This window comes from Rhinolophus sinicus, chromosome 6 (assembly GCF_057876585.1).
Source record: "Rhinolophus sinicus isolate RSI-liver-muscle chromosome 6, RSI-T2T, whole genome shotgun sequence".
Classification (NCBI taxonomy): Eukaryota; Metazoa; Chordata; class Mammalia; order Chiroptera; family Rhinolophidae; genus Rhinolophus; species Rhinolophus sinicus.
The window spans coordinates 6,352,501-6,377,283 of NC_142506.1; the positions used below are offsets into that span (position 1 = coordinate 6,352,501).

The 24,783-nt window shown below is 41.1% G+C and overlaps 1 protein-coding gene across 6 annotated transcripts; it reads left to right on the forward strand.

Moving 5' to 3' along the window:
* The first annotated feature begins 473 nt into the window (after positions 1–473).
* TMEM71 (transmembrane protein 71) lies at positions 474–24,353 on the forward strand. 6 transcript variants are annotated; one of them, XM_019724062.3, is made up of 10 exons: positions 474–630; positions 2,223–2,304; positions 3,567–3,627; positions 5,225–5,431; positions 6,888–7,060; positions 14,176–14,361; positions 17,870–17,945; positions 21,113–21,174; positions 21,265–21,324; positions 24,123–24,353. In XM_019724062.3, the coding sequence occupies exons 2-10, from the start codon at positions 2,259–2,261 to the stop codon at positions 24,158–24,160; spliced, it is 909 nt and encodes a 302-aa protein (XP_019579621.3). In that variant the 5' UTR covers positions 474–630; positions 2,223–2,258; the 3' UTR covers positions 24,161–24,353. The 6 variants fall into 6 exon arrangements, with proteins under 6 accessions (XP_019579621.3, XP_074172502.2, XP_019579641.3 ...); XM_074316401.2 differs by having other exon boundaries at positions 2,223–2,298; XM_019724082.3 differs by having other exon boundaries at positions 499–814.
* The last annotated feature ends 430 nt before the right edge of the window (positions 24,354–24,783 follow it).

The window sequence follows — 24,783 nt, forward strand, 5'->3', positions numbered from 1 at the left end:
AATGTAAAATGCCACTCACAGAGTTTCCTGTAAAGCCCAACCTTTGGTGGATTAACATACTGTCACTGCAGACATTTTTGAAGCTCAAGTTCCTGGTATTCAATAGCATTCGGAGTTTAACAGCATCCATGCATTATCACCAATAAATTTAATTGATTTGGACAAAGCACAACCATGCACTACTCACACTGAAAATGGCCAGAAGCTGATAAGCAAGAAGTGTGAGTGTTGCTTCTTTGAAAGTTTTCCTTACGCTCTCGAAGCTAGGGGTGCCGAGTCAGCTCAGAAAAGCATCCCCCCAGTGACCATGATATATCCGTGGCCTGACTCATGGACAGTACACCCCCCATAGCTGGTCCAGGAGCCAATCTTGAGTCTTAACAGTGCCCCTCAGCCTGAATGCCACTGATGTGAGCCCCACAGGAAGTGTGACCTCATTCTGCCTCAGCCTCTGGTTGCGCAGGCTGGTTTTGAAAGGAAACAAGGGTGGTTTTAAGGCTGCCTTTCCCAAGAACGACATGTTCTTCTATTCTAGGAAACAACCAAAAGAACAAGAGGCTGCTGAAGACAAAACTTCTCTGCAAATGTCTGCACACGGTGATGTGTGCAGGCATCTATTAGGAGAGAAAGGTGGGGTTCCCCTTGATTAAGAGACTCCGGTACCTGTTGACATTCTGACAGTATTATCAGCTGAAGAACTGCTAAGTCCTGGATTTCTCCGCTGACTGTCAAACGCAGGAAGCTTCGTATTTCAGTAATTATTTTGTCATCTATCAACTGGAAGAAGAGACTGGGAACTCCCTTTGGAAAGAACGTGTGTGGGCAAATTATTTTTCCAAACAGATTTGTTGCTTGGATGGAAGTGGTACATAGTATCTGTTTCTTGTAAAGTTTTAGAACTGTAACTGAAGTCGTTTTTAGTGGTACTAATACTCAGTTAACTCTTAGTGTACTGCCTGTACCCTGCTACAAGAATTTGTATTACATGGCCACAAGACCTTACTTTTTGCTGCAGGACTTGGCTTAAAACTATACTGAATGCTTGGGGAAAACTAACCTAGGGTAATCTGGGCTGGGCATACTCATATTATATTGATCAAAACTCAAAAGGACAAATGACATATTATTATTAGGTTGGTGCAAAAGTAACTGCAGTTTAAAAGGTTAAAAATAATTGCAAAAAACCGCAATTACTTTTGCACCAACCTAATATGTTATAGTGAAACAACAATTATTTTATATTCCAAACAAATGAAATCAATTGAACGCATGCTTTGATTTAGAGATTATCCAAAGACTGCCAGAAAGTTCTCCTGACTTATCTAAAGGTATAGATGAGCCAGGAACAAAATTTTCTAACAGGTTTTGTATGTACTTTATTGGAAGAATCAATCTAGAGCTATAGAATTATCCTGGTTTAATTTCATGCATGACAGCTACAACAACAATCCATTACTGGTTATCACATGTAAAAAAACGTGGATAGAGGTGGGGAATCAGAAAAGCATCTCATCCTACCTTATAAAGCTATTAGGATGGTGATACCTACAAAGTTTAATAGTCAACAAAAGGTAGATGTATGTGCTGAGCAGTAAATGGTCTTCATTCACGTAATTTTTTAATTTGTAATTGAGAAAGTAAATAATACATTTGTGAGAACTGAGTTTTGAAATCTGCCCAGAGATGTTCTATTTTTAGTGCAAAGCAGGCTGATAGCATGTACAAAAGACCCTCTCTGTGACTACCTGTCAGTGGCTCAAGGTGTTGGACAAAAGACAGACACCAATCCCAGGCATTATTTGAAACTTGATAATGAGGCTGATGGCTGCTGGATGATGAAAATGTAAATAAGTTTATTTAGAGGGCTCTAGACCCAATCATTTTTCAGATTTCTTAATCAAGTAAGTCATTTTTATTGTGTTATTTTGACTACAAGTCAACCTTTGCAAGTCTAGCTTTCCCAATTAAATGTTGATCTTATTTACAGAAAAAGATTATTTGCATGCACTGATCAAGACACTGAAAAATGTAACAACAAAATGATAGCAGCAGACACCACCTCAGTGGCCCTTTGTCCTATATCTCCTGCCTTCCATCCTGTATTTCTGTATTATTTCAGTAAACAAATCTGACTAGTGCAATTAGTCGATGCCACCTGTTTTGGCATCACTTTTCTATTTTTAATATACAATCCACCTTTTTTTTTTTAACGTCTTTTGCAGAAAATCTGTGAAGTTTGAACAAGCAGCCTTCCCAAGATGTACCGAATATCTCAACTGATGTCAACACCAGTGGCAAGTAAATGTGGGCGAACTGCTATACGCAATTATCTTTTGAATGATTAGACTTTCTCTTAGCAATTTCCTTGCTTTGATTTTGCTGATACTCATACCATTAACCATCTGTCAGTAGCTTGTGCTTCTTAAATGCCAGTGTTCACTTTGGCAATGATTTTGACTTCATTTCTTTCCTTGAGAGAAATGTGGTATTTTTCTTTTAGTAGAAATTAAAAAAAAAAAAAAAAAAAAATCACCGTTTTCTTTTTTAGATTCCTGTGCATAAATGTGAAAGGAGATTGTTTATCAGCTATTAAGATGCAAAACTGTCTATAAAAAAATACTGAATGATTTTGATAGTTACTTGCAGAAAATAAGGGCGTTGTTAAAACGGTAGTGGTTTCAAGTTTCTTCCTTCCTCTTGTCATTTGTCTCCCCAAACCCTGCTTCTAGCCCTCCCTCAGGCACCTACAATTTTCTCCTTACAAATCAACCAGCCCAATCTGAACATCTACATTCCTTTCTTTGCTTAGATATTAATTGTCAGAAATGGAATCAAGTCTCGCAGAGCCTGTCTAGTACAAGTATTTCTACCATTAATGTACAACATAAAATTCTGCTTTAGAGTTTAAAATATTAAGCAACTATAACTTTCCCTGATTGAAATCTATTGCCACATCTTTGGTTAAACTGGAATGAATGAATGGGTGCTATTTCTTTTTTTAAGTTAAGAATACTGACATGCTTCATACATTAGAAAGTCATTTATAGGAAACAAAACTTTACTTTTTCCCTCCACAAATGCCTTTTGCTCATTATTTTACCATAGAAGTGCCTTAAAATGCACTAATGAGAGAGATTCTGGGCAGATGATTGAATTCCTCAGATTACTGAGTAAGCTAAAATAACCAGCACATTGGGTAATTAATTGACTTTGGTTTTCTATAGCTTCACACAAGATGTTTTCTTCCTCCTTTTCATGAGTCAGTGATGCTGATGATTTATTATTGCCTCATCCTGTGGGTAAGAATAATAATAAAGGACCTCTAAAGGAGTGTTGAACGGGAGAAGAACCAGAAGATAGAAGCCCCTGGATGATTGCTGGCTTCCTGGAGAGGCCTGCTGACAAGTTGTGTTATTACTGATTCGTTGGATGGCTGTACCAGTTGGCGTCTCTGCTGAGGCTGGGACGTCAGCTATTTGCACCTTCTTTACAGCTTCCACTGTTTGCCATCACGCCCGTTGGTGAGGTGTGATCAATTTGTACTTCTCTCTCATTTGTTTGTGCAGGTTCTTCCCGGTCTCAGATTAAAGGAGCTGGAGAGCTGTCTTCCACATGCATTTTCCCAAGGTATTTCCATGGGGCTTTTACAAGAAAAAAAAAATCAATCAAATTCTCCTCCTGTGTATGCATTATATTGTTGCATTCCTGGTTTAAAAATATTAGTTTTAAATATCATCCAGTTTGGGGATAGGTATATACTTTCAGTTCCATGCACATACAAACTGAAAACTTGCCTAACATAATAATGGATTTTTATTTTTTTTTGGAGGGGGGTGTAAACATGTTGGCAAATGTGAATTGTTTGTTTGGTGAGTGGAGAAAACTACGGAATACTGATGTTTCATTACTTTTTTTCAAATTTATATTCTCTTCAATATGCCTTTACTATTTCACTTTACAAGAGCAACAAGAGTCTACGCCAAAGCTCAAGCTGGCCCGATTTCGTGCTGCACTAAAAACATGTAGGGTCTACCATTTTGTTTAGTTTTTGCAATGAAATCTCTTTTCGCTTCCTTTCTGTGTTTTCTGTTCCTCTGTCCGTCTTTTATTCCCTGTGCAGGCATCTGCTGATGTTTCCTCTAGTATTCTGTGAAATGTGCCGATTGTACAAAGGGATCACGCACCGATACTAGAACCTGCCCCTTTTTGTAAACTCTAGGCCTCCAACTACTATCACTGAATTAGCCAAGGATGAACAAGCAGGCCGTGTGGAAAGGGCACGCACTTTAGATTCAGAGCGACCATGGTTCAAACCCTAGCTCTGCCACTTACTAGCTCTGTAAAATATACAAGTTATTTGCCCTTCTGCAACCTCTTTTTTTTTCACTGTTGCACCATGAAGATAATGATACTTAGCTTTTATGGAGGTTTGCCCAAAGCAGATAAAGCATAAAGTATGGGCCAGGCCCATAAGTTTTCAATACTAAATAATATTCATTTAAAATAGCACTTGACTAACTTTAGAGAATGTATTAATTGCAATTAGACTTTTAAATTTAAACACGTACCAGAATTTCAGTAGAGCATGAGGTTGCCTTTTAATCATACAGGTGTGTGATTGTTTTCCAAACCTAAGACACATACAGATTTACCTAACTAAATCGGAGACTTCCCTGAAGCAAACCAGGCATGGTCACTGCACAGACATTTGTGCAGCTGACCTAAAGGGACGTTGGCAATGGCTAGAAAGATCTCTTTGTCTGCACGTTCACCCTATAACTCGTACGTGTCTGGTGGCTGCGTAGTTACGTTATCTATTACAGTGCCAAGATTAAGGATATACGTAGCAATTAGAAGGATATTTAGAGTAAGGGGTGAAGGAAACAATGAGCTTCCAACACCCCAGAGAGACTGTTTTGCAATTTTTCCACCCAAAAAAATGGACTAATGTCAAGGGTGCAGTTACATCATATGGTCAAGAAACCAACGAGCCATAATGTTTCACCAACGTGTTTACAACAGAAAGAAACGCCAAATGTTCGATGCTCTCACAGGGGAGGAGATGACGCCCAGAAGATTAAGAGGGACATTCTCAGAGACGCAGAAGTAACTGGCAGCCATGAATGTCAAGAGGTGTTTTTCTTCATGGTGACTAGAAATGTGGATTTTGTGTGACTGGATGTTCTGCACGAAGATTGAAAGACTTTCCTTCTTCCCTCTTTAGTTTTGCCTGTGATTTCCTGGATGGGGATGTGTCCTTTGACTGCTGCTCCGTAGACTCCCTGACAGGACTTCCCTGTCGCCGAAGTCCCAGACTGCTCACCAACGGCTACTATCTTTGGACGGAAGATAGTTTCCTCTGCGACAAAGATGGCAACGTAACTCTCAGTCCACCCCAGACCAGTGTTACGTACAAGGAGAACTTAGTTAGGTAAGTAGAGGGAGGATATTACGTAAAAGAATCAGAAGTCCAATCCATCCATTAATTATTCATTCATTCATTTGTTCATTCAACATTCATTTCTAAGGAGCCCATGACTGCTTCAGACCGTGGAAACACAAAGGCTAATGAGGGGCGGGAATAGCTGACATGAAAACGAAAGGAATGAAGTGATGCATGTCCTGGGGTAGAAGTCTGAACAGAGTACAGCGGAGGGGAAATGGGAGGCCAATTTTTCTTGGAGGAATGGGTTAAAACGAGCTGCCTAGAGATGACGATGATTGATTTGAGTCTTTAGAGATGTGCGACATGAGTTAAAACAAATGGAAGAAAGGCGACTTCTGGAGAGAGTTCTGAGAGACCCTGACACAACTTTGGGAATGGCAAGTAGTTTGGTAGAAATACAACTTTGGGTGGGAAAGGATGTCCTGCAAGAGAGAAGACTGAGCACCGAAGCAAGGCTGGATGGAGGGGGTTAAATTCCCGGCTAAGGAGGTTGGGCTTTACTGCAGGTAAAGAGGGGTCACTGGCAAATTGTCGAATTTCTCCTTAGCAGGACAATACTGATTACAATGTAGGGGATTGTTGGGACTGTGGATGTGTGCGTGGTGAAAATCTTTCAGAAATGCAAACCAAATCACATCACTACCACCCTCTTCCCCTTGACATACGTCAATGTTCTCCCTTTGTTCTAACATTAAATTCCAACTCCTTCTCATAACATCCAAGGTTCTCCATTACTGGCCTTCTTTTTGCCTTCCTAGCCTAATTTCCTAGTACCATCCAATATGGGACCCACTTGTGTTTCAGTGAATAGGTCAGATGATCCTATGCAGCTCAAAGTTCTCTTCGGCCAGAAAGCCTCCCTTAGCAATGCCCCTCTTGGTGTTCTAGTTAATTCTGTCAGAGCACACATCCCTCCATAGCCGGGCAATTGAGCAGAGACTATGGAGCCAGACTGCCCGGGTTTGCATCTCAGCTATGTCACTTACTAGCTGTATGACCTCAGACAAGTTACTTAACCTCTTTGTGCCTCAGTTTCCTAATTTGAGAAATGGGGTAACAATGGTACCTCACAGGGCTGTTCTGAGGATGTGAGTTACTATATCTGAACCACTAAGAAAGACACCTGACACAAAATAAGCTCTATGAAAGCATTAGCAATACCTGCATTATGTTTGTCTGTCACTAATACTGACTGTGAGCTTTGTGTACCCAAGGTTTTGTCTTTTATCTCAGTAGCCTTGGCATTGACCAAGCACCTGGCACACACAGAAATTTAAGAAACTTCTGTGGAATTAATAGAGGGAACAAATAAAATGAGCTCCATGGACCTGAACTATAGAGATGAACTCTGTTCATTAAATCACTTTCACTAAATTCTGTTTTGAAAAACTGAACCTGACCGCTATTCATTAATCACCATGCTACTTTCATTTCTCTCCAGAATATTTAGAAAGAAAAAGAGAATCCGCCGTTCCTTTTCTGCTTTCTTCAACCTCAGTGCCTCTAAATCCTGGCTGCATGGAAGTATCTTTGATGATGTTGACTTTTCCCCAAATGAGGACATCTCGTTGGAGGGAGTCAGCAGGGTGGACACGCACCATTGCAATGAAAATGGTGAGTTTGAATCTCCTTTTCCATAACAAAATACCATTTCCAAGTGGTCAGCAGCAACATTTGGTCCTGGACCAATGTAAAATCCAGAGACAACAGTCATTTTGATAGAGAGAATGAGCCACATATAAAAAAATTAATCTAAAGTTCTCTCCACACTCCTTATGGGATCCAAATACATGTTTCCATGTGATGCAAAATAGCCTAATTTAAATATGTGAATTATCACATTGACAAAACCTGGAAAACATTTGTATATGTTCAATGTATCTTTTCTGTACTACATACGGGTGGAAAAAGGATACTGGAGTCAGGGTTCAAGTCCTAATTTGGGCACATTATGATAGTTACTTAACTAACTCTCAATTTTCTCATTTTTAAAACAAGATGTGTATATATAGTATGATAATAATATATTTATGCATTACCGTGTTTCCCCGAAAATGAGACCTAGCCAAACCATCAGTTTTAATGCATCTTTTGGAGCAAAAATTAATATAAATTAATATAAGACCCGGTATTATATATTATATTATATTATATTATATTATATTATATTATATTATATTATATTATATTATACAGGTCTTATATTATAGTTAAATAAGACCGGGTCTTATATAATTTTTGCTCCAAAAGACACATTAGAGCTGATGGTCTGGCTAGGTCTTATTTTCGGGGAAGCGTGGTATTATATCATAATATATGATAATAACATGAAATATTCCTGTTGAAATATGCTATATGTATATATTAGATATATCATATATATGTATTATGTAATATACATTTTGTAATAATATATGTAAATATGCCAATATCTGACAATTAAGTTCGCCAACTTCCCACCGTGTAAGTGCAGGGTGGAAAGTTCGTGAACTTGATTGTCCACTCATATATGCATATGTGTGTGTGTGCATGACATAGGTTTCAAGTGTACAATTCTGTATTACATCGTCTATATATCACATTGTGTGCTCACCACCCAGAGCCAGTTCTCCTTCCATAACCATATATTTGATCCCCCTTACCCTCATCTCCCACCCCTCACCCCTCTTACCCTCTGGAAACCACTAAACTATTGTCTGTGTCTATGAGTTTTTGTTTCTTTCTCTGTCTTGTTCCTTTGTTGCTTTCAGTTTTACATCCCACATATCAGTGAAGTCATATGATTCTCGAGTTTTTCTGACTTCTTTCACTTAGCATGATAATCTCAAGATCTATCCATGTTATCACAAATGGCACTATTTCATCTTTTCTCATGGCAGAGCAGTATTCCATTGTGTACATGTACCACATGTATCTTCTTTAACATGGATGGAGCGGGAGAGTTTCATGCCAAGTGAAATAAGTCAGACAGAAAAGGACAAGAACAATCTGATTTCACTCAAAACAAAAAGCAACAAAGGAACACACAAACATACAAACAAAAACTCAAACCCACAGACTCAGACAACAGAATGGTGGTTACCAGAGGGTAAGCAAGGTGGAGGGAGGACGAAGAGGGTAAAGGGGGTGAATACATAGTGAAAGAAGATTAGACTTCTGGTGGTGAGAACACAGCAGAGCATACAGATGTCGTATTATCAAGCTGCACACATGAAATTTATATAATGTTATTAAACAATGCTACCCCAATAAATGTAATATATTATTTAAAAGAGATCAGTTTTCAGCCTCATGTAGGTATTTGAAAAAAAAAGAAATGGCTAATGATGTACAGTTTAACAGAGGTTAGTTCAAGTGCTCTGCAACCTCAAAGAAATCTCTGATAAGTAAGTTCTGTATGCAAACTTCCACCAGAAGGGTGAGGTAATCGTAGTCTCCACATCCCTGACAGGCTGGCACAAATACTTATAGCAATAAGAAGCACTCATCACTTTTTAATTGAGATATAGTGCACATATCATAAAATTTACTATTTGAATGTGTAGAATTAGGTGATGAAAAAATATAGTCACAAGACAGCTTATGCAACCCTGACCACTTTCTAATTCCAGAACATTTTCATCACCCCAAAGAGAAACCCCACCCTCATTACCAGTCACTCCCTATTATCCATCCCCCCACTCCCTCCCAGCCCTTGACAACCATTAGTCTACTTTCTGTCTCTATGGATTTGCCACTTTTGGACTCTTGTGACTCTTTAAGCTACGTCTTTCTCTCACTGGTAACACTGCTGCAGAAGTGGCTTTCTTTTGCTGACCTGTCACGTGCCTTTTGAAAGTTTCCATCCCTTGGTTCTAGGCTGGCTTTCGGGGGGGAGGGGGGGGAGAGGAGGGGGGGCAAGCCTCTTCTCAATTGTAAATCAACATTTTCCAAAGTGTGGGGTGGGACAGCAGATGCCTCTAGAACACAGTAGTAATGAACACTGGATCTCGCAGGGAGAGAAGCTGGGATCCCCTCTTCCAATCTTCCTCACTATCCTGCTAAAACCAAGGACAGGGCTCAGTTTAGAGCCTCAGACACTGCTCAGTTTAGAGCCTCGATAGGTTCAAGACTCTTGAACACTTGCTACTCTCTCTTGTTTTAGCAAAGTTCGTTTAACAAAGAATAAGCTCAGAGCTTTCTGCTACAATGGTGTTTAGTGCAAATGAAATAAGGTCTTATTTTCACTATACCTACTCTTACATTTACTTTCTCTTTAGGGCATTTAAATGATTGATAACAGTTTCCTATAAAGTACGTAAAAGACTCAAATGGGACAATTTGAGAAATGCATTAAATGGTTCAGGGTAAGCAGGCTCCAGGATATGGCAAAAATCAGGAAAATGTTGCTTGGATGACTTAAGTTTGGGAACCGCAGTTTCCCAGTTCCAAAGGCAGTTTCACATATTTGGAAATTCACATCTAGTTTTCCCATAGTTGCCGCTTCGAAATATGCCCAAACAATTTGAAAGCAACTGGACTAGAGCAGTGCTGCACGTGCCTGAGGTATCTTGTTAAAATTCTCATGGTTTCCAGGTATCTGCTAAATACAACAAATCAAACCACCATCCACCCCCTCCAAAATCAGTAATTAGTCAACCCGGGTGCACGCAGGACTTTGAAATCTCTCTTCTCGGCTGTAAACCGTAATCAAATCTTCCCCAGACTTTTTCTTTTCCGGATTTGCCCAAAGCCCCGTGACTTTTCTCAGCAATTTATTTTTTCTCTGGAACTGTCGCCTCGTTAGAAGACTCAAGCATTCAAAATTAAGTTGTTTTGCTGTTTTCTCTCTGGGCAATGGATGCAATCAAACTCACTTCCCCTGATTTTCTCTTGCTTCATTTTTCAGGCTAAAAAGCACTTTTTTTTTTTTTTTTTTTTTTGGTTGCCTATTTGGTTTATCCTGAGTTCACCCCTTCCACTGCTGTGTTGAGACACCTTTCCTCATGAGTTGGAATTCATTCTTTAGCCATGGCACCTCGCAATTCCCCAGGCCCCAATACTGCAATTGAGGATGTGTTCCCAGAGCCTCATGAGTCACACTGAAAATGGATGGAGGATTCGTGCAGGGAGAACTGATCAGGACTTCCCCGCTCTATTTCCCCCAGTCCTAAGAATGAGAGGACCAGATGACCTCTGGCAAGGAACGCCAGCTGGAGGTCTGCGATTTTCTCTACAGCTAATTAGTGCCTCGCCCATAAATATCTTTGATGGCAACATCTGCATGTGGCATTGTGTTTCCCTCTGCAGCCAACAGTAATGCTCGCTTTACATGCAAGGATCTGGAAATGTGCTTGCAAAAATGGATTCATCCTTTTAAAACAGAAGTCAACTCCACTGAATGTAAATAAACCAGGATGAAATTAATATCTTCAAATCTGATACAGAAGAGCTATTTGGTGAAGTGTTTTCTGCATTCTGATCCTTCCATTCATTATTAAGGTTGGAGAAAAAAAAAATGTCACTTAGGAAGTGTAGGTGAGGGGGGCAAATCATGTCGCTTCAGAGATGAAACATCCTTGATGATTTTTAATGTTAACATTATTTTTTGCAATTTCCGTCTTTAATGCCATCACCTCCGTTTTAGAAAACTTGGTGTAATATTTCCAGTATTCCACACAATATACATTTAAAAAAAAAAAGTCATCTAATTCTCAGTGGCAATGTTGTAAGTTCAACAAGGCAGCCTTGGGCAATAGCACAGGGGTCTTTTTACTATTGTCACAGCCTTCTCCACATCTTCCCAGATCTTAATTAAGTGCCACTCATGAATCAGCCCTAAAAGTTCCCAGTTCCTGCTCACCTCCACATTAATTTGACCACACGGCCTCCTCTTTTTTTTTAAAACAGCCTTATTGAGGTATAATTGATAGTTAATATGTACAATTCGATGCGTTTAGATAGTTGCAAATACCCATGATCCCATGAGCACAATCAAGGTAACAGACATCCAACACCTCCAGAGTTTTCTTGTGTCCCTTTGTGGCTTGTTTTGGTGTCTTCGTTTTTTGTAGCAAGAGCATTTAACATAAGATCTACCCTGTTCACACATTTTGAAGTGCATAAAATTCCATACTGTTAAGTATTAGCCACTATACTGTTGGGCCGACCTCTAGAACTTACTCATGTAGCGCAACTGAAACTCTACCCATTGGTCACTTCCCCATTTCTCCCAGCCCCCAGCCCCTAGCAACCACCGGTTTATCCTCTGCTTCTAGGAGTCCGGTGATTTTAGACACCTCCTGTAGGTGGGATCACTCAGCGTGTGTCCTGTGATTGGCTTATTTCACTGAACATGCTGTCCCGCAGGCTCGTCCGTAGTGTTACAAACGGCAGGATTTTCTTTCCTTGTTCATCTGTCCATGAACCCTTGGTTGTTTGCGCATCTTGGCTACTGTGACTGGAGCTGCGATGAACAACATCCAGGCCCTCCCCTGCCAGCCCGGTCATTGCTAGAGGATCAGCGTGTTTCACTTCCTGCTGCTTCATTTCTCCAAGGCAACTAGCAGGGAAGCTTCTGCAGTCCAGTGGCCCCAAGTTGTGGGAGGAACAGTGGGAGGAGCCTGCAGGGTTGGCAGGAATTCCCCTGTGCAAAAGCACCTGTTAATTGGTTCAGTAACCAGGCTGAGCAGGAGGACAGCGCCACAGGTACACTCAGCCAACCAGCCTGGGCCAGGAGGCCGTTCTCCTTGAGTGAAGCCGCAAGCTCAGGTTGGCTTTAGCTTCCTGGACGGAGAGAACTGAGCCACCATCGCCATGGTTACTGTAGGCCTGTTACAGCAGGTCCAGGTTAGATCTGGGGTATAGAAACCTCAATGTCTCAATCTCCCTGCGCCCCACTATAACTCTCCATTTATGCATATATCTTATCGAGGGTTGACCATAAGCAAGGTGTCAAATGCTGATGTCTGGGACAGATCAGGGGACCTTTTCCAGAAATTAAGTAAAAATCACACAAATGACATGGTAGTATGTGTTTCTACAATAATTGTAAAATTGGCAATTATCATATGCCCTATGAAAGCAGAATGTAGGGGCTGTGACAAAAGTAAGGGCAATCAGGAAGATACAGAAAATGCAGGAAAGTACAGTTGTTCTCCCCCGGTAAGCGCTTAGCGGGATTGTTGAAAGAGCTATAACCATGAAGACTCCTTTTACATTTAGGTCTGCTCTCTCTTTGACAGGGTTTCAGCGTTACCGACATTTGGGGCTGAACGATTCTTTGTTTCGAGGCCGGTCCTGTGCATTATAACCAAAAATGTCTCCAGGCATTGCCGAATGCCCCCTGGGGGTGAGGGGAGAAATCACCCTGTTTAGAAGCACTGAGTGAGGACCCCGGGAATCTCTTGGAGTTCCATAATCACTTCCAGCTCCTGTAACAGAGCTGGGCTGTCTCAAAGGTCTCCCTCCTGAGTGAGCATTTCAACACACAACGCTTCTCCGGTTACACTCCTGTTCCAAACTGCCCCAGAATAAATGCTGGGTCTCAAGTGTGACCCATGAGCCCCTTCCGTGATCAGGCCCCTGCTTAGCAGCCCAGCCAGGAACATCTCCGAGGACTGTCTACACTCACGGGCCCCCGTCCAGACACACAGGAGAGCTTGCTCTTCTGGGAACCCACCATGTTCTCTCACAGGTTGATGTCCTTCCCCCGTCTTTGCCTGGCCTGCCCTCTCTCTGGAGGAACTCCTACTCATCCCTCAAGTTTCCACATCGGGACTGCCTCACCTGTGAAGCCTCCCTTGATTCCCCCAGGCAGACGCAGATACTCCTTCCTAGATTCCCACTGGAATGCCCACGGCGAGGCTTCACTGTTGCAATTACCTCATTGCATCCTAACTGTTGGCTTGCATGGCTGTCTCTCTCAGGCCACAAGCAGGCACAGCTGTAAATCCTTGGATTTCTCACTCGCAGCTCCCATCGAGAGCCATGTGAGCCGTTATACAATAACTGTGCACCGAATGGAAGAAGAGAAGTGCCTGCCCGTGCCCCGAAAGCTTTGCATTCTCCTCTCCCCTTGCTCCACCTCCCAGTCTCCTCTGGCTTGGGGTCTTCTCTGAGGATGTCACTTGTGGGCAGCCTCAGTCCTTCCTTAGTCACTTTCCGCTCCAGACATCCCATGACAGCAAGCAAAACAAGAAAAGCCTGTCTGATCTTTTTTTTTCATGACTTCTTTCAGAACCACCTGGATTTTGTCATATTTCAAAACCACACATTATATTATTGACATAAAAATGTGGCAGAAGCTTGCATACAGTGCCACCCTCACTTGGGGACACGCCATCACACTACTGCCTGCAGCATATGTTCTAAACTCTTTAGCCCAGGAAGCCAATGCCTTCTGTGACCCACCTTCTATCTAGTTTTCCAGCTTCATGTTTCACAGGGCTCTCCTGGGCACTCTGTTCTAACCCCACAGGCCCTGGCTTCCTTCACCAAACGGTCATGCCTCTGGCCTTTGCTCATCTCTGTAAGGAAGACCCTTTTCCTCTAGAACTTTCAGGAATGAGGACTAATGGAGGTGCCATGCCATCGAGAGAGCCACTCCCATCCTACTCCAGTGGCATCACCAGTGTTATGATCACTAGCTACCGTGCCTTGAGAGTCACAACACACACACGTATGCACTCACATGTGCGCACACACATGAACACGTACGCACACACATTAAACGCTGTTTGCTTTTCCAGGAGGAGATTTTGACTGCTCTCTGACAGACGACCTGGAGTCAGAGAAGCCAAATGCAGACTCTGTCACAGCCTCCTCTTCGGGCCATATCACATCTCAGACTCCCAGAAATCACTCTCAGGATGTATCCCTTCAGCACCAGTGGATGGCTTCTGAATATCTCCCAGGAAACATTTTGGATCATTCAAGTGAGTTTCTTTTTCTAACTCTTTGCCACACCCAAAGAATTCTTGCTTTCAGGGCTGGGGAATGACTCAGAGATGACGAACGTACACTTAGGAACTGGACTCAACCTGTAGGAGGTGGTTAGGACCTGGGGTGCTGCAGCACCCGTGTGACACATTCACAGAGGAGGTGACTGCCTTTGGGGTGTCACCTTGGAGGCATCTGAAGGGCTGGATTTGCAGTGTTTTGTTTGTTTTTGAAAAGCCCTGAATATATTTGGTAAATAAAATGTTAAGCTTTGCTAAATCTGGGTAGTATATACACAGGTGCCTGTTATTTCACTCTTTGTACTTAGCTGTGGATTTGAAAAGAAAAGAAAGACGAATAAAACATCCTTTAATGCTATGCCCGTGGCAAGGAAAAGTGAAAAGATATAAAAGTATTGGGATTTCCTGTCAGGAGTAAATATGAAATAAATTCAGCAAGCATGTCCCTTAATCTCCCCGCACTTGTTATCTATAACTCAGAAACAGTTCACCTAACCCTCTAAAACTTAACATTTTCCTCTGTTATTGGAGATAATCAGAGTTCCTACCTTGTAATGATCAAAATAATTCAGGTAAAACCTTTAGTGTCATGTGTCATGTATATTAAATACAAAAAAAAAAAAAAAGCAAAGCTATGAGTACATAAGATTGAGGTTAAATGGAAAAATAATATCTTCGCTTTATTTGTCTTCACAACGTCATGCATAGTCACTCCACTGACCATCTCTTCTTCTTCTGCCAAAGACCAGTAAGTCCTGCTTCATTTTGTTCCCAGGGTAGCTATTAAACAAATATCAACAAGGGTTTTTAAGTTCCCTTTCCAGGTGTTAGGATGGCAGGGAAAGCAGCTTTTACTGTTTAGACAGTTTCCAGGTAATCAACACCTACTAAGGGTCCATAGCCACCTCCTCTGGGAGCCCACCCTGTGTTTCTAGGGAGAGGGTGTGAAATGACCACTTTCTGTGCTCCCTTGCTCACAGGGTTCCCCTCTCCCATGCCCATTTCCTGAACTGCTGTGGCACGTTTACTTCTGCATCTTGCCCACCCGGCTGGGCCACGAGCTCCTAGAGGATGGCACTGTGGTTTAATCATCTGTTTATTCCACACTGCCCACATGGTACCTGATACAGAGCATGGCTTACAGACAAGAGTACTCAAGTTCAGAGGGGTCAAGTAAGCCTTTGTACAGGTTCTTCGCTGTGTCTGGAATATGTCTCCCACTTGCTATTCCCGGAAGACCCCAACTCCTTCAAGGTCCACATCCAACAAGACTACTTCTGTGAGGCTTCCTCTGCCCCCTTCTGGCTGGTGGAAGTAGCACTTTGCTTTCCCATAATCCCCTCGTGCTCTGCATCTATCTCTATGGGACCTACTTTCCTCTTCTTCACCTGGCTGTGAAGTCCTCGGTGGACAAGGTCTCCATCTGATTCTGTTTTATCTCCTTTACATGTAGGTTTTGAGTGTGCATTCTGTTCCAGGCAAGGTTCCACGTGCTGACAATAGAGGCACACACGCCATCGTCTATCGGGGCTTTGAGAGTTCCAGTGGATGGAAACCCAACTCAAAGGGGATTAATCAGTAACAGGATTTATTAATGACAATTCCAGACACAGATGTCAGTTTTCTGTCCATCTATTTTTGTTGTCTCTTCTCTTCTGTGCCAGCTTTACACTTTAAAAGGCTATTACTCCATGGTGGCTTGGTGCCTACAACTTCCCCGTTTCCAGTCCAGCAGAAAGAGAGAAGAGCCTTCTGAGTTATGAGAAGAGCTCAGTTTTGTTGGTTCTGGAAGGGTCCCATTGACATGACAAAACCAATCACTTTGTCAATGAGGCTGTGAAGCTCCACATGGCTTGGAGTGGACCAGACGCTGGGAGGGAAATCGGTCTCCCCACCTGAGCCATGAACAAAAAGGGAGAAGTGATTCCCCAAGGAAATCCTGGGCACTGCCACCAAAGCCCAGCCAATAGATGTCAGCTAGTCTCAGCGAACTTGCAGTCTAGTGGGGAAATACAGAGAAATTAAAACAGCGATGTCAATTCATTGTGAAAAGAGCACACAGGGGGGCATGCATGAGCCATGGGTCTTGGCTAAGGGCTGAGGGGGAGTCGAAGGATTCAAGGATAGCTTTCAGAAGGTTACACTTGAGCAAAACCCAAACAGGTGCTAAATAAATGGCCACTGATGAATTCACTCAATGAACACCTCGCCCAAAATCATATAAGTTCTATCTTTGCAGAACTTAAATTGAAATCCAATAATCCTTCAATATTCAAGGCTAGTGATCTTTGCGGTTTGTCAAGCTAGACTTGTTTCTGTGAGAAAATGTTTCCCAAATTCCACATGAAATCGGAGGAGACTAACAATAGAAACGCACTTCGGAAGGATGGTTGAGAGTTCAATTGAGCCCACAATAACGTATTTAATTCACAGTGTACATGAAATACTGTACGTTCGCGGTGACGTCATTCACGGCTGCTATATTTTGCGTTGCCAATCACCAGTATTCCGCCCACATGGTGGAGTAAGTAGGTCTTGTGTGCTGACTCAATCTTCATTCAGAGCACAAATAGCAAAAATAAATACATTCATAGCACAAAGTCATTCCAAGTTTTAAACAACTGTTGCAAAATTGAGTTTCTTCTGGGCAGCATTTGGCAAACGTTAAGTTGAGGCCTGTTCCTACTTGCCTTTAAATCTTTCTGAGGTCATCCTCAGACCAGCTCTGATTTCTTTTAGGCGATTAGAATAATAGTGTCACGACTGGTTTAACTGAAGTTTAGCACTGCTGGAGAATTTGCAATCATTCCCACTGTGGCTCAATAGCACTGCAATAGTTTACTGAGAGCAAAGAGTTTTGCAAGGCCAATCAGTTCATGATTTTCGTTCTTTTTTTTTTTTTTTCCCCCTTTACAGACTCCCAGTATGCAAAGTTGCAATTCTCTTTCCCTGCCCCATTTCAGGCAAAACATTGCTCAGTTCTGGCTAGATGTGGTTTTTAGATCTTGGCTCTGGCCCCTCATAGCTGTATGACCTTGGACAAATTTCATCATTCTTCTCAGCCTTGGTCTTCTCGTTTGCAGAATTATGATAATGGTTCCTACCTCACAGGTTGTGTTGATTAAATGAACTGACATATGAAAGCTCCATAGACGTAAGCATTCCAATTATTATTATCATCATCAGAGTTAGATATGACATTAGCAAAAACTCTACAAAGCCTTTCCCCAACAATAAAGTAAAGGCAAGCCCAAAACTGTTTATGTAGCGTAATCATTTATCTTTTAATGATAGAAAATCTATTTGTAAAAATTTTCTTACATTTGATAATTTTTTCTTGTTACTTCTGACAAATTGTTTGAGCCGACGGACATCTGTAAACTTTTGTTTTAGTATGAAGAAGAAAAGTTTTAGTATGATTTTGCTGTTCCAAGAGGATTTAATCATTAATGTTCTAATTCATTAATTTTATTTTTCCTATTAGAAACCAGTTTATTGGGAGAGGTCTCCTTTCAAACAATTCTGCTTACTGTTTGTTTGATCCTTTCTGCATGTGCAAGGTAATTCAGATTTTGTTTTCATGCAGTTGTGTTTCATAATTAATGAAATTGTAATTGATCGATGATTTACTTGCCTTATTCTGCAAAGTATATTTAGGTAGCTCTGTGGTTAAGATTTACTCATTTGTCTGTCCATGATAAGTATTCTTTTATCTGTCACCTCTTTCCTCCCATCGTCTCACAAAGCATACAAAAGCCAGTGTATCTTGCTAGAAATTGGAATTTACCATGGATCTTCCTTTGTTTAAATCCCCAGTGACTCTCTGTTACAGATAGTCTAAGTACCCCTGCCTAGACTTCAAGGGCACTTAAAGTTCCCACTAGGGGACTTGGAGTCCTGCTGGGACTCCACCTTTCCCATTATACTTTTATATCCTAACATAAAGTGTCTGCTCCAGGGATGCCCACTCAGCATCTCAGAGCACATAATGCTCTTGCCTAATTACGGGCATGTTTCTGTTCTACCCTCTGTCCAGCATGTCTTTTTCTTGCCGGGACCTCCAGGTCAGGGATCACATCCCTTCTGTGCTAAGCCCACTCATGCCTCAGGGCCTTTGCACATGCTGTTTACGCTGCCTAGTACAGTCTTCTCCAGAAAGCCTCATCATGTATGCGTGTCCTTCTTTCTGGAATCTGTTCCAAGGTCATATCATCAGAGAGCCCTGTCCTGACAATCCTGTATAAATAGCATACCACTCACTCTGTCACACGCACCTCACTCTACTTTTCTTCAGAGCACTTACCACTCCCTGCCCTATTATAAGTTCACGTGTTTAATTGTTAAATCTCTCTATATATATATAAGAATTGTGAGTCTCCTTTGCTACTGTATCCCCAGTGCCAGCGGCTCATCGATATTTGTTGAATCAGTGAAACAGGGAGGAACGGTCCAGTCCTGGGTCTTTGCGGTCCTGTACTCCGGTCAGCCAGTGCCGCTTGCTCTCAAGCCCCACCTCCCGAGGGTCTAACCCCTCATGCCACTTAAGGGAGGTGTGTTTTAAAATACAAAGTCCTGGATTCTATCCCTGGAGATACTAATTTAGATCTAGTGAAAATCGATTTTTTAAAACACGCTTCCCAGATAAGTATGAGGTTTGCGAAGTACTTTTATATCACAGGGGGACCAGAAAAACAAAAACGGGGGCAGGGGGTGGAGGTCCTACAGTTAAAAATAAATCTGCAAAATTCTGCGTTATATTTCCCATGTTGGAGGATCACAATGTGCTTTAGCATGATAAAGGCGCAGTGAAATAATGTAGTGAAGAAACACGTTTTAGTTAACTTGGCATTTCCCAAACTTAGTTGATCATGGAACCCTTTCCTTTGTTTCACAGGACTGTGAACGTAATATTCCTCTTAGATTAATTTCTATAAACACTCCCCGTTAAGAGGGGAGCTTCACTCCCCATCCCTGAGTGTGAGCTGCATGGGGAAACTTGCTTCCAGAGAGTAGACGATGGCGAGAAGGGAAAGGTAACTTTACAGCCGAGAAACCTGGCAAACATGACCTCTGATAATCAATAGTAACATCGACAGGGGTCAGTTATGTTGACAGCAGGTACCCTTGATCCCGTGTGATGAGAATGGTCCTTCAGCTCCATGACCTTCCAAGCCCCAGTCTAACCGTGAGAAAAAAACAAATTGAGGGGCATTCTATAATTAGATTTTACCAGTCGTCCTCACAACTGTCAAGGTCATCCAAACCAAGGAGAGTCTGAGAAATTGTCACAGTCCCGAGGATCCTGAGGAAACAGGATGACTCCATGCAATGCAGTGTCCAGGATGGGATTCTGGGACATGGATAAACTAGGGAAAACTGTAAAGTCCAAATGAAGTGTGGAGCTGAGTTAACAGTGATGTCCCAATGTCGGTTCCTTAATTATGACAAATGTACCATGAATTGCAAGATGTTAATAATAGAAGAAACTGGATGGGTGGTATATGAGAACTCTGTGTACTCTTTTTTTTGCAACTTTTCTGTATATCTGAAGTTATTCTAAGATCAAAAGGTTATTTAAGTAAATAATTTGTTAAAAAACTATTCACATGGGCAACAGCACAGATGAATCTCTTAGATATGATATAAGTGAAAGATGACGGCTCAAGAGTCTGTATGATTGCATATACATATAAAATTCAAGAAAAGGCAAAACGAATCAGTTATTATAGATGTAAGATTGGTGGTTAATTCAGGGGGATACACTGGGAAGGGACAACAAAGGAAACCTTATAGGGTGCTGAAAATATCCTACATCTTGATTTCAGTAGTGATTGCAGGGGCCTATGTAAAAAAAAAAAGCAAAAACACAAAAAACCAAGATGTGCACTTTATATGCTTTAGTATACATTTGTTAAAGCTCAAGTTAAACACATAGTTTAAAATTAAATTAAATATAAAATATTAAATGATTTAAATTATATTAAATTATAAATAAATGAAATAATTTAAAATTAAAATGCTCAATTAAAAATGCATATAAAGAGATATCTGAAAGGATATTCATCAGATTTTCATAATGGCTGCTTCAGGGTGGTGGGATTTTTATATTTTTCTTTTCTCCTTTGATTTTATTTGTACTCTCTTTCAATAATTCGTATTTTGAACACAAAAACAATACAGACATTATTCTTTTTCTAAAAATCCACCCTGTAATACAATCACTCATCAGATTGGTAAAACCCCAAAAGTTTAACACACTATTTGGGCAAGGTTTTGAAATATTAGGCATACAGATTTTCTTCTCTTTTTTTTCTATAAATTTTATACGTTTGTGGTTAATATTTCAGTCTATGACTCAATTGGAGTTAAATTTTGTGTTAAGGAAAACACGTGGGGGTTCATTTTTTGCATGTGGATATACAATTGTCTCAACACCATTTGTTGATATGACTATCCTTTCTCCATTGAATTGCTTTTGCATCTCTGCTAAAAATTAGTTAACTGTCTCTATATGGCTCTTTTTCTGGGTTGTCTCTTCCATTGATCTGTATTTCTGTCCTTTTGCCAATACCGTACTATCTTTATCTTTATTAGTTTTCTAGTAAATCTTAAAATGAAGTATTTAGTAAATCTTAAAATCTAAAATCTATAGTCCACGGAAAAGCATATCTCATGTAATGGAAATGCATAATTAGTTTGCTGAACCTGAGCAATTCTGTTGTTTCAGATGGTTTCTGGGAGGAATGTTAGCCAGTGTCTTCACATGCTCCTTGATGATAACTATTGCTTGTAAGTAACTGTTTCTCAAATGACTGCTCTGATTCCTGTATTTCATTCCAATTTTGGTCATTTCAAAGTATTTTCTCTTTCTCATCCAAGATCTTGTCAAGTCACTGTGTCTCAGCCTTGCCAGCTACTTGAAAGGCACCGCCTGTGCTCGTAAGTATTGCTTGCGTTATCATCGTCTGGATAAAGATGACCATAATCTGATATCCCAGAATGCGTTGTGCTGAGTAATGATGGCATTGCCTACATATAGAAAAGGTCTATGTCCTGAAAAACACTTTCTCTTACTGCTAATAGTATCATCATCCTGTCTCCTAAATTCTTACCCCAAAACAGAATAGAATTGATTTGTAAGGGAGCAGGACTCAGGAAATAATATGAATTTAAAATTCTTAAACAGTTTTAAAGGGCTTTTATAGATTCATAGCAATGCACTTTAAAAAATACTTCATATTAAGAGGCCTTTCTTTATCTTAGAGTTTCCCAAATAACTAGCAAACTGCCCATGAAATGATCTCTGTTGCAAACTGTGATTTCTCTGCCCTCTCTCCTCACTTAATGATCCCCTGTATACTGACTGCCATGGTTCAGCATATTTCAAAGGGTTACTGGGGTCTAGGTGAGAGGCTCCCAGAATTTCAAGCAGCCTGCAAAGCCCCATCCATTGCAAGATGGATTGTGTTAATTACCTTCACTTCAACATGGCTGCCAGAGGCCCACTCCCATAGCTTGGAGACTAAAGACTGTAATTCAAATTAGTTTACTGGCCTTTGTTCTTGACACTAGTTGCCCTATTTGTGAAGTCTTTGGGTTAATTCTGAAGTCACAATGGGGCCGAGTGAAGATTTGTTTTGTTTACGACTCCAGCCAGTATTGATTTACTGACACTTTGAGTGATGCTTCCTTTAGTTTCCTGGCACTCCAGGTTTCTGGGTGCAGGCATTGATACAGCTAAATTTTGTTTAATCTGATAGTTAGAAAATTGGGCCCTGAGGACACCCGAGAAATCCTTACTCCTTAGCCCTTGCAAATGAATGACATTTGCTTCAAGCTCTTCTAAGATACCTACTCCCCTCCCTCTGGCTACAGGCTGCTCTCTGCCCCACTCGGCATTAAGTACAGGTCTGTATGTGTGCTCAGTTTTACAAAACGTTACTATTATTTGTCAGATGCTGTGAATTGTATACATGGTGTGAATTGTATACATCGGGTTCTCTGTGGGTTTTAAGATGACCATGTGAAAATTCATCAGAAAGAAGAGGATAATCTTGGTAGGAAGCACTGGGATGAGGGCAGAGTTTCTCCAAGAGTGGCATGGCGACAACCTCTCTAGAGTCCACTGGGGAGCTTGTGTCCTTACACAGATTTATAGAACCTGATTCCAGACCTTCTGAACCTAAATTCCTGAGGGGTATTCCTTTCCAATAACTCCTCCAGGTAATTTTTTTGCACATTAACTATGAATATCTTGGGAAGATGGTTTGATTTCTAAAGTGGCATCACTTAACCTACTAAATAAATCTTTATTGAGAACTTACATGTTCTGTGCGGCACTGGGAGCCCAGTTTTCCTCAGCAGATGCTTATGGAGTCTCCACCAAGAGCCAAACACTGTCACTTGGTGCCAGGGTTGTAGTGCCAAGGCCTCAAGATTTCAGAGTCAGACCTGCAGGGGTTGTGTCACCTATGGCTTTGGGGGCACCTCCTACTGTTCTGAGCTCCTTGTTTGTTCTCTCCGAAAAGAAATTAGGTCAGCACCAGGATGACAATTCCACCCGAAATACTCTCATCTACCGCCTCATTTATGGAATAAAATCCCTTCTTGGATTATTTGTATACATGCTTTAACGTGTTCTGTTGTTCCCCCTCCATTTTTTCCTATTTCTTCCCACCAGGCCTCAAATACACACAGTCTTACATTTAGGACCTATGAAAACAAGGACTATTGATTTCATTTTTGTATCCATCTCAATGCCTCGAAAATAGTAGATACATCATTAAATATTCATGGAATGTATTTGCTGCATCATTTCTTAAAGTACTTCCTTTATAGCCAAGAGCTCTGTATAGTAAAGATTTTGCAAGCCTCTCCCTCACATACAAACATACCCAGAAATGAATGAGCCAAAGTCATGGTTATTACTATCGAGAGTCAAGAATGCCTCATAAGTCTGTTCCAACAGTCAAGGATGAAGTCAAGGGCGTGCAGGGCAAGGTCCAAATCCACTTTCACAAACATCGATAGAGTAGCCCTCCCACGCATGTCGTGCATGGTGCAGTTAGATTATTAGTGCCAATTCTTTAGCACTTTACACATCTCAAGTCACATCCCTTTTCATACCATAATGCGATTCTTATTCATCTACCATCTTGGTTAACTGTAAAATCTGCAAGTTAGGGGACTGTCTGCATTGTTCACCATTGGCCCGAGTGTCCCTTTCAAATGAAGGTCCTCACAGGTATCCCACACTGCCAATGGGTTAGCATGAGCACTCTACCTTTTGCATATTCATGAACACATATACCATGTGTTCTCTCTACTCTTACATGCAGAAATGTATCTTTCTATAGTTGGTGAATGAATGAATAAGCTTTAGGGAGTAGAAATGGCGGGGGCGGGGGGAGCCACTTGTTACCCTCCAGGCATTTCTGTTCTAGAGGGGCTGTAGAGAAGAGAAAACAATATGAAATGGTAGTGAACTAAGTACCAAGCTGAGATTAGGGGCAGAAACCTCCACAGGGGAAAGGGAGGAAACTGAGAACTGCTGGGGGCAGGGGAGGGGGGAAGGGAGCTCAAAGTTGAAGCTCCACTTTCACAGTTATCATAATTTGAGCTCATTTGTCAGTGTGTGTGCACTGTGCACTATATCCCGTGCAGTGATTGGAGTAGATACCGCATTTCCTGTGTATGCGGATGAATTGTGCATTTCTTTTCTCCTTTCTCTGACCCAGGTTTGCTAAAATTTGACGAGCATCAAGAGTGTCTCTGACGGATGTCTTCAATCTCAATATCCGGAAACTGTCCCATTTGCAGCCTGCTTGCAACAACTGCTTTACTGGAAGGGAGTGAACGACCGGATACTTAAGAAACACATTTTAATTTGGTTCTGTGATTTCTTAAAAAAAAAAAAAAAAAATCCCAATTTTTGCCCTCATAATTATAATATGCTCATAAAAATGAGATTAATTCATCTTTCCTTTGCAAACATTAGCAGGTGAAAGGGAAAGGACTGTGAAATGTCATAGAGAACAAACCACCTGGGTAAATGTTGCCAGATTATTCCTTAAGGCAGTGGTTCTCACACATGCATTTTCATTAGAGAATTATATGTGGGCAGATTCCTGGGCCTACCGACATGGACCTATCCTTTGCTAAACTGCTTTAATTGAATGATGAAAGCAAATTATATTATATATATATAATAGCATCTCAAAAGTAAATAAATGCTATTTATATTTTTAAAATAATACAGAAAAAGTCATCATTTTCCCCAAAGGAGTGGCTCAGTATTTGGTGGTGACAGTAGATAATGGTTGATGGAACAAGGACAGGAGAGAGCCATTTTTTGGAAGGTATATTCTCTTGAACTCTTTCTTTTTAAACCAAGTTTTC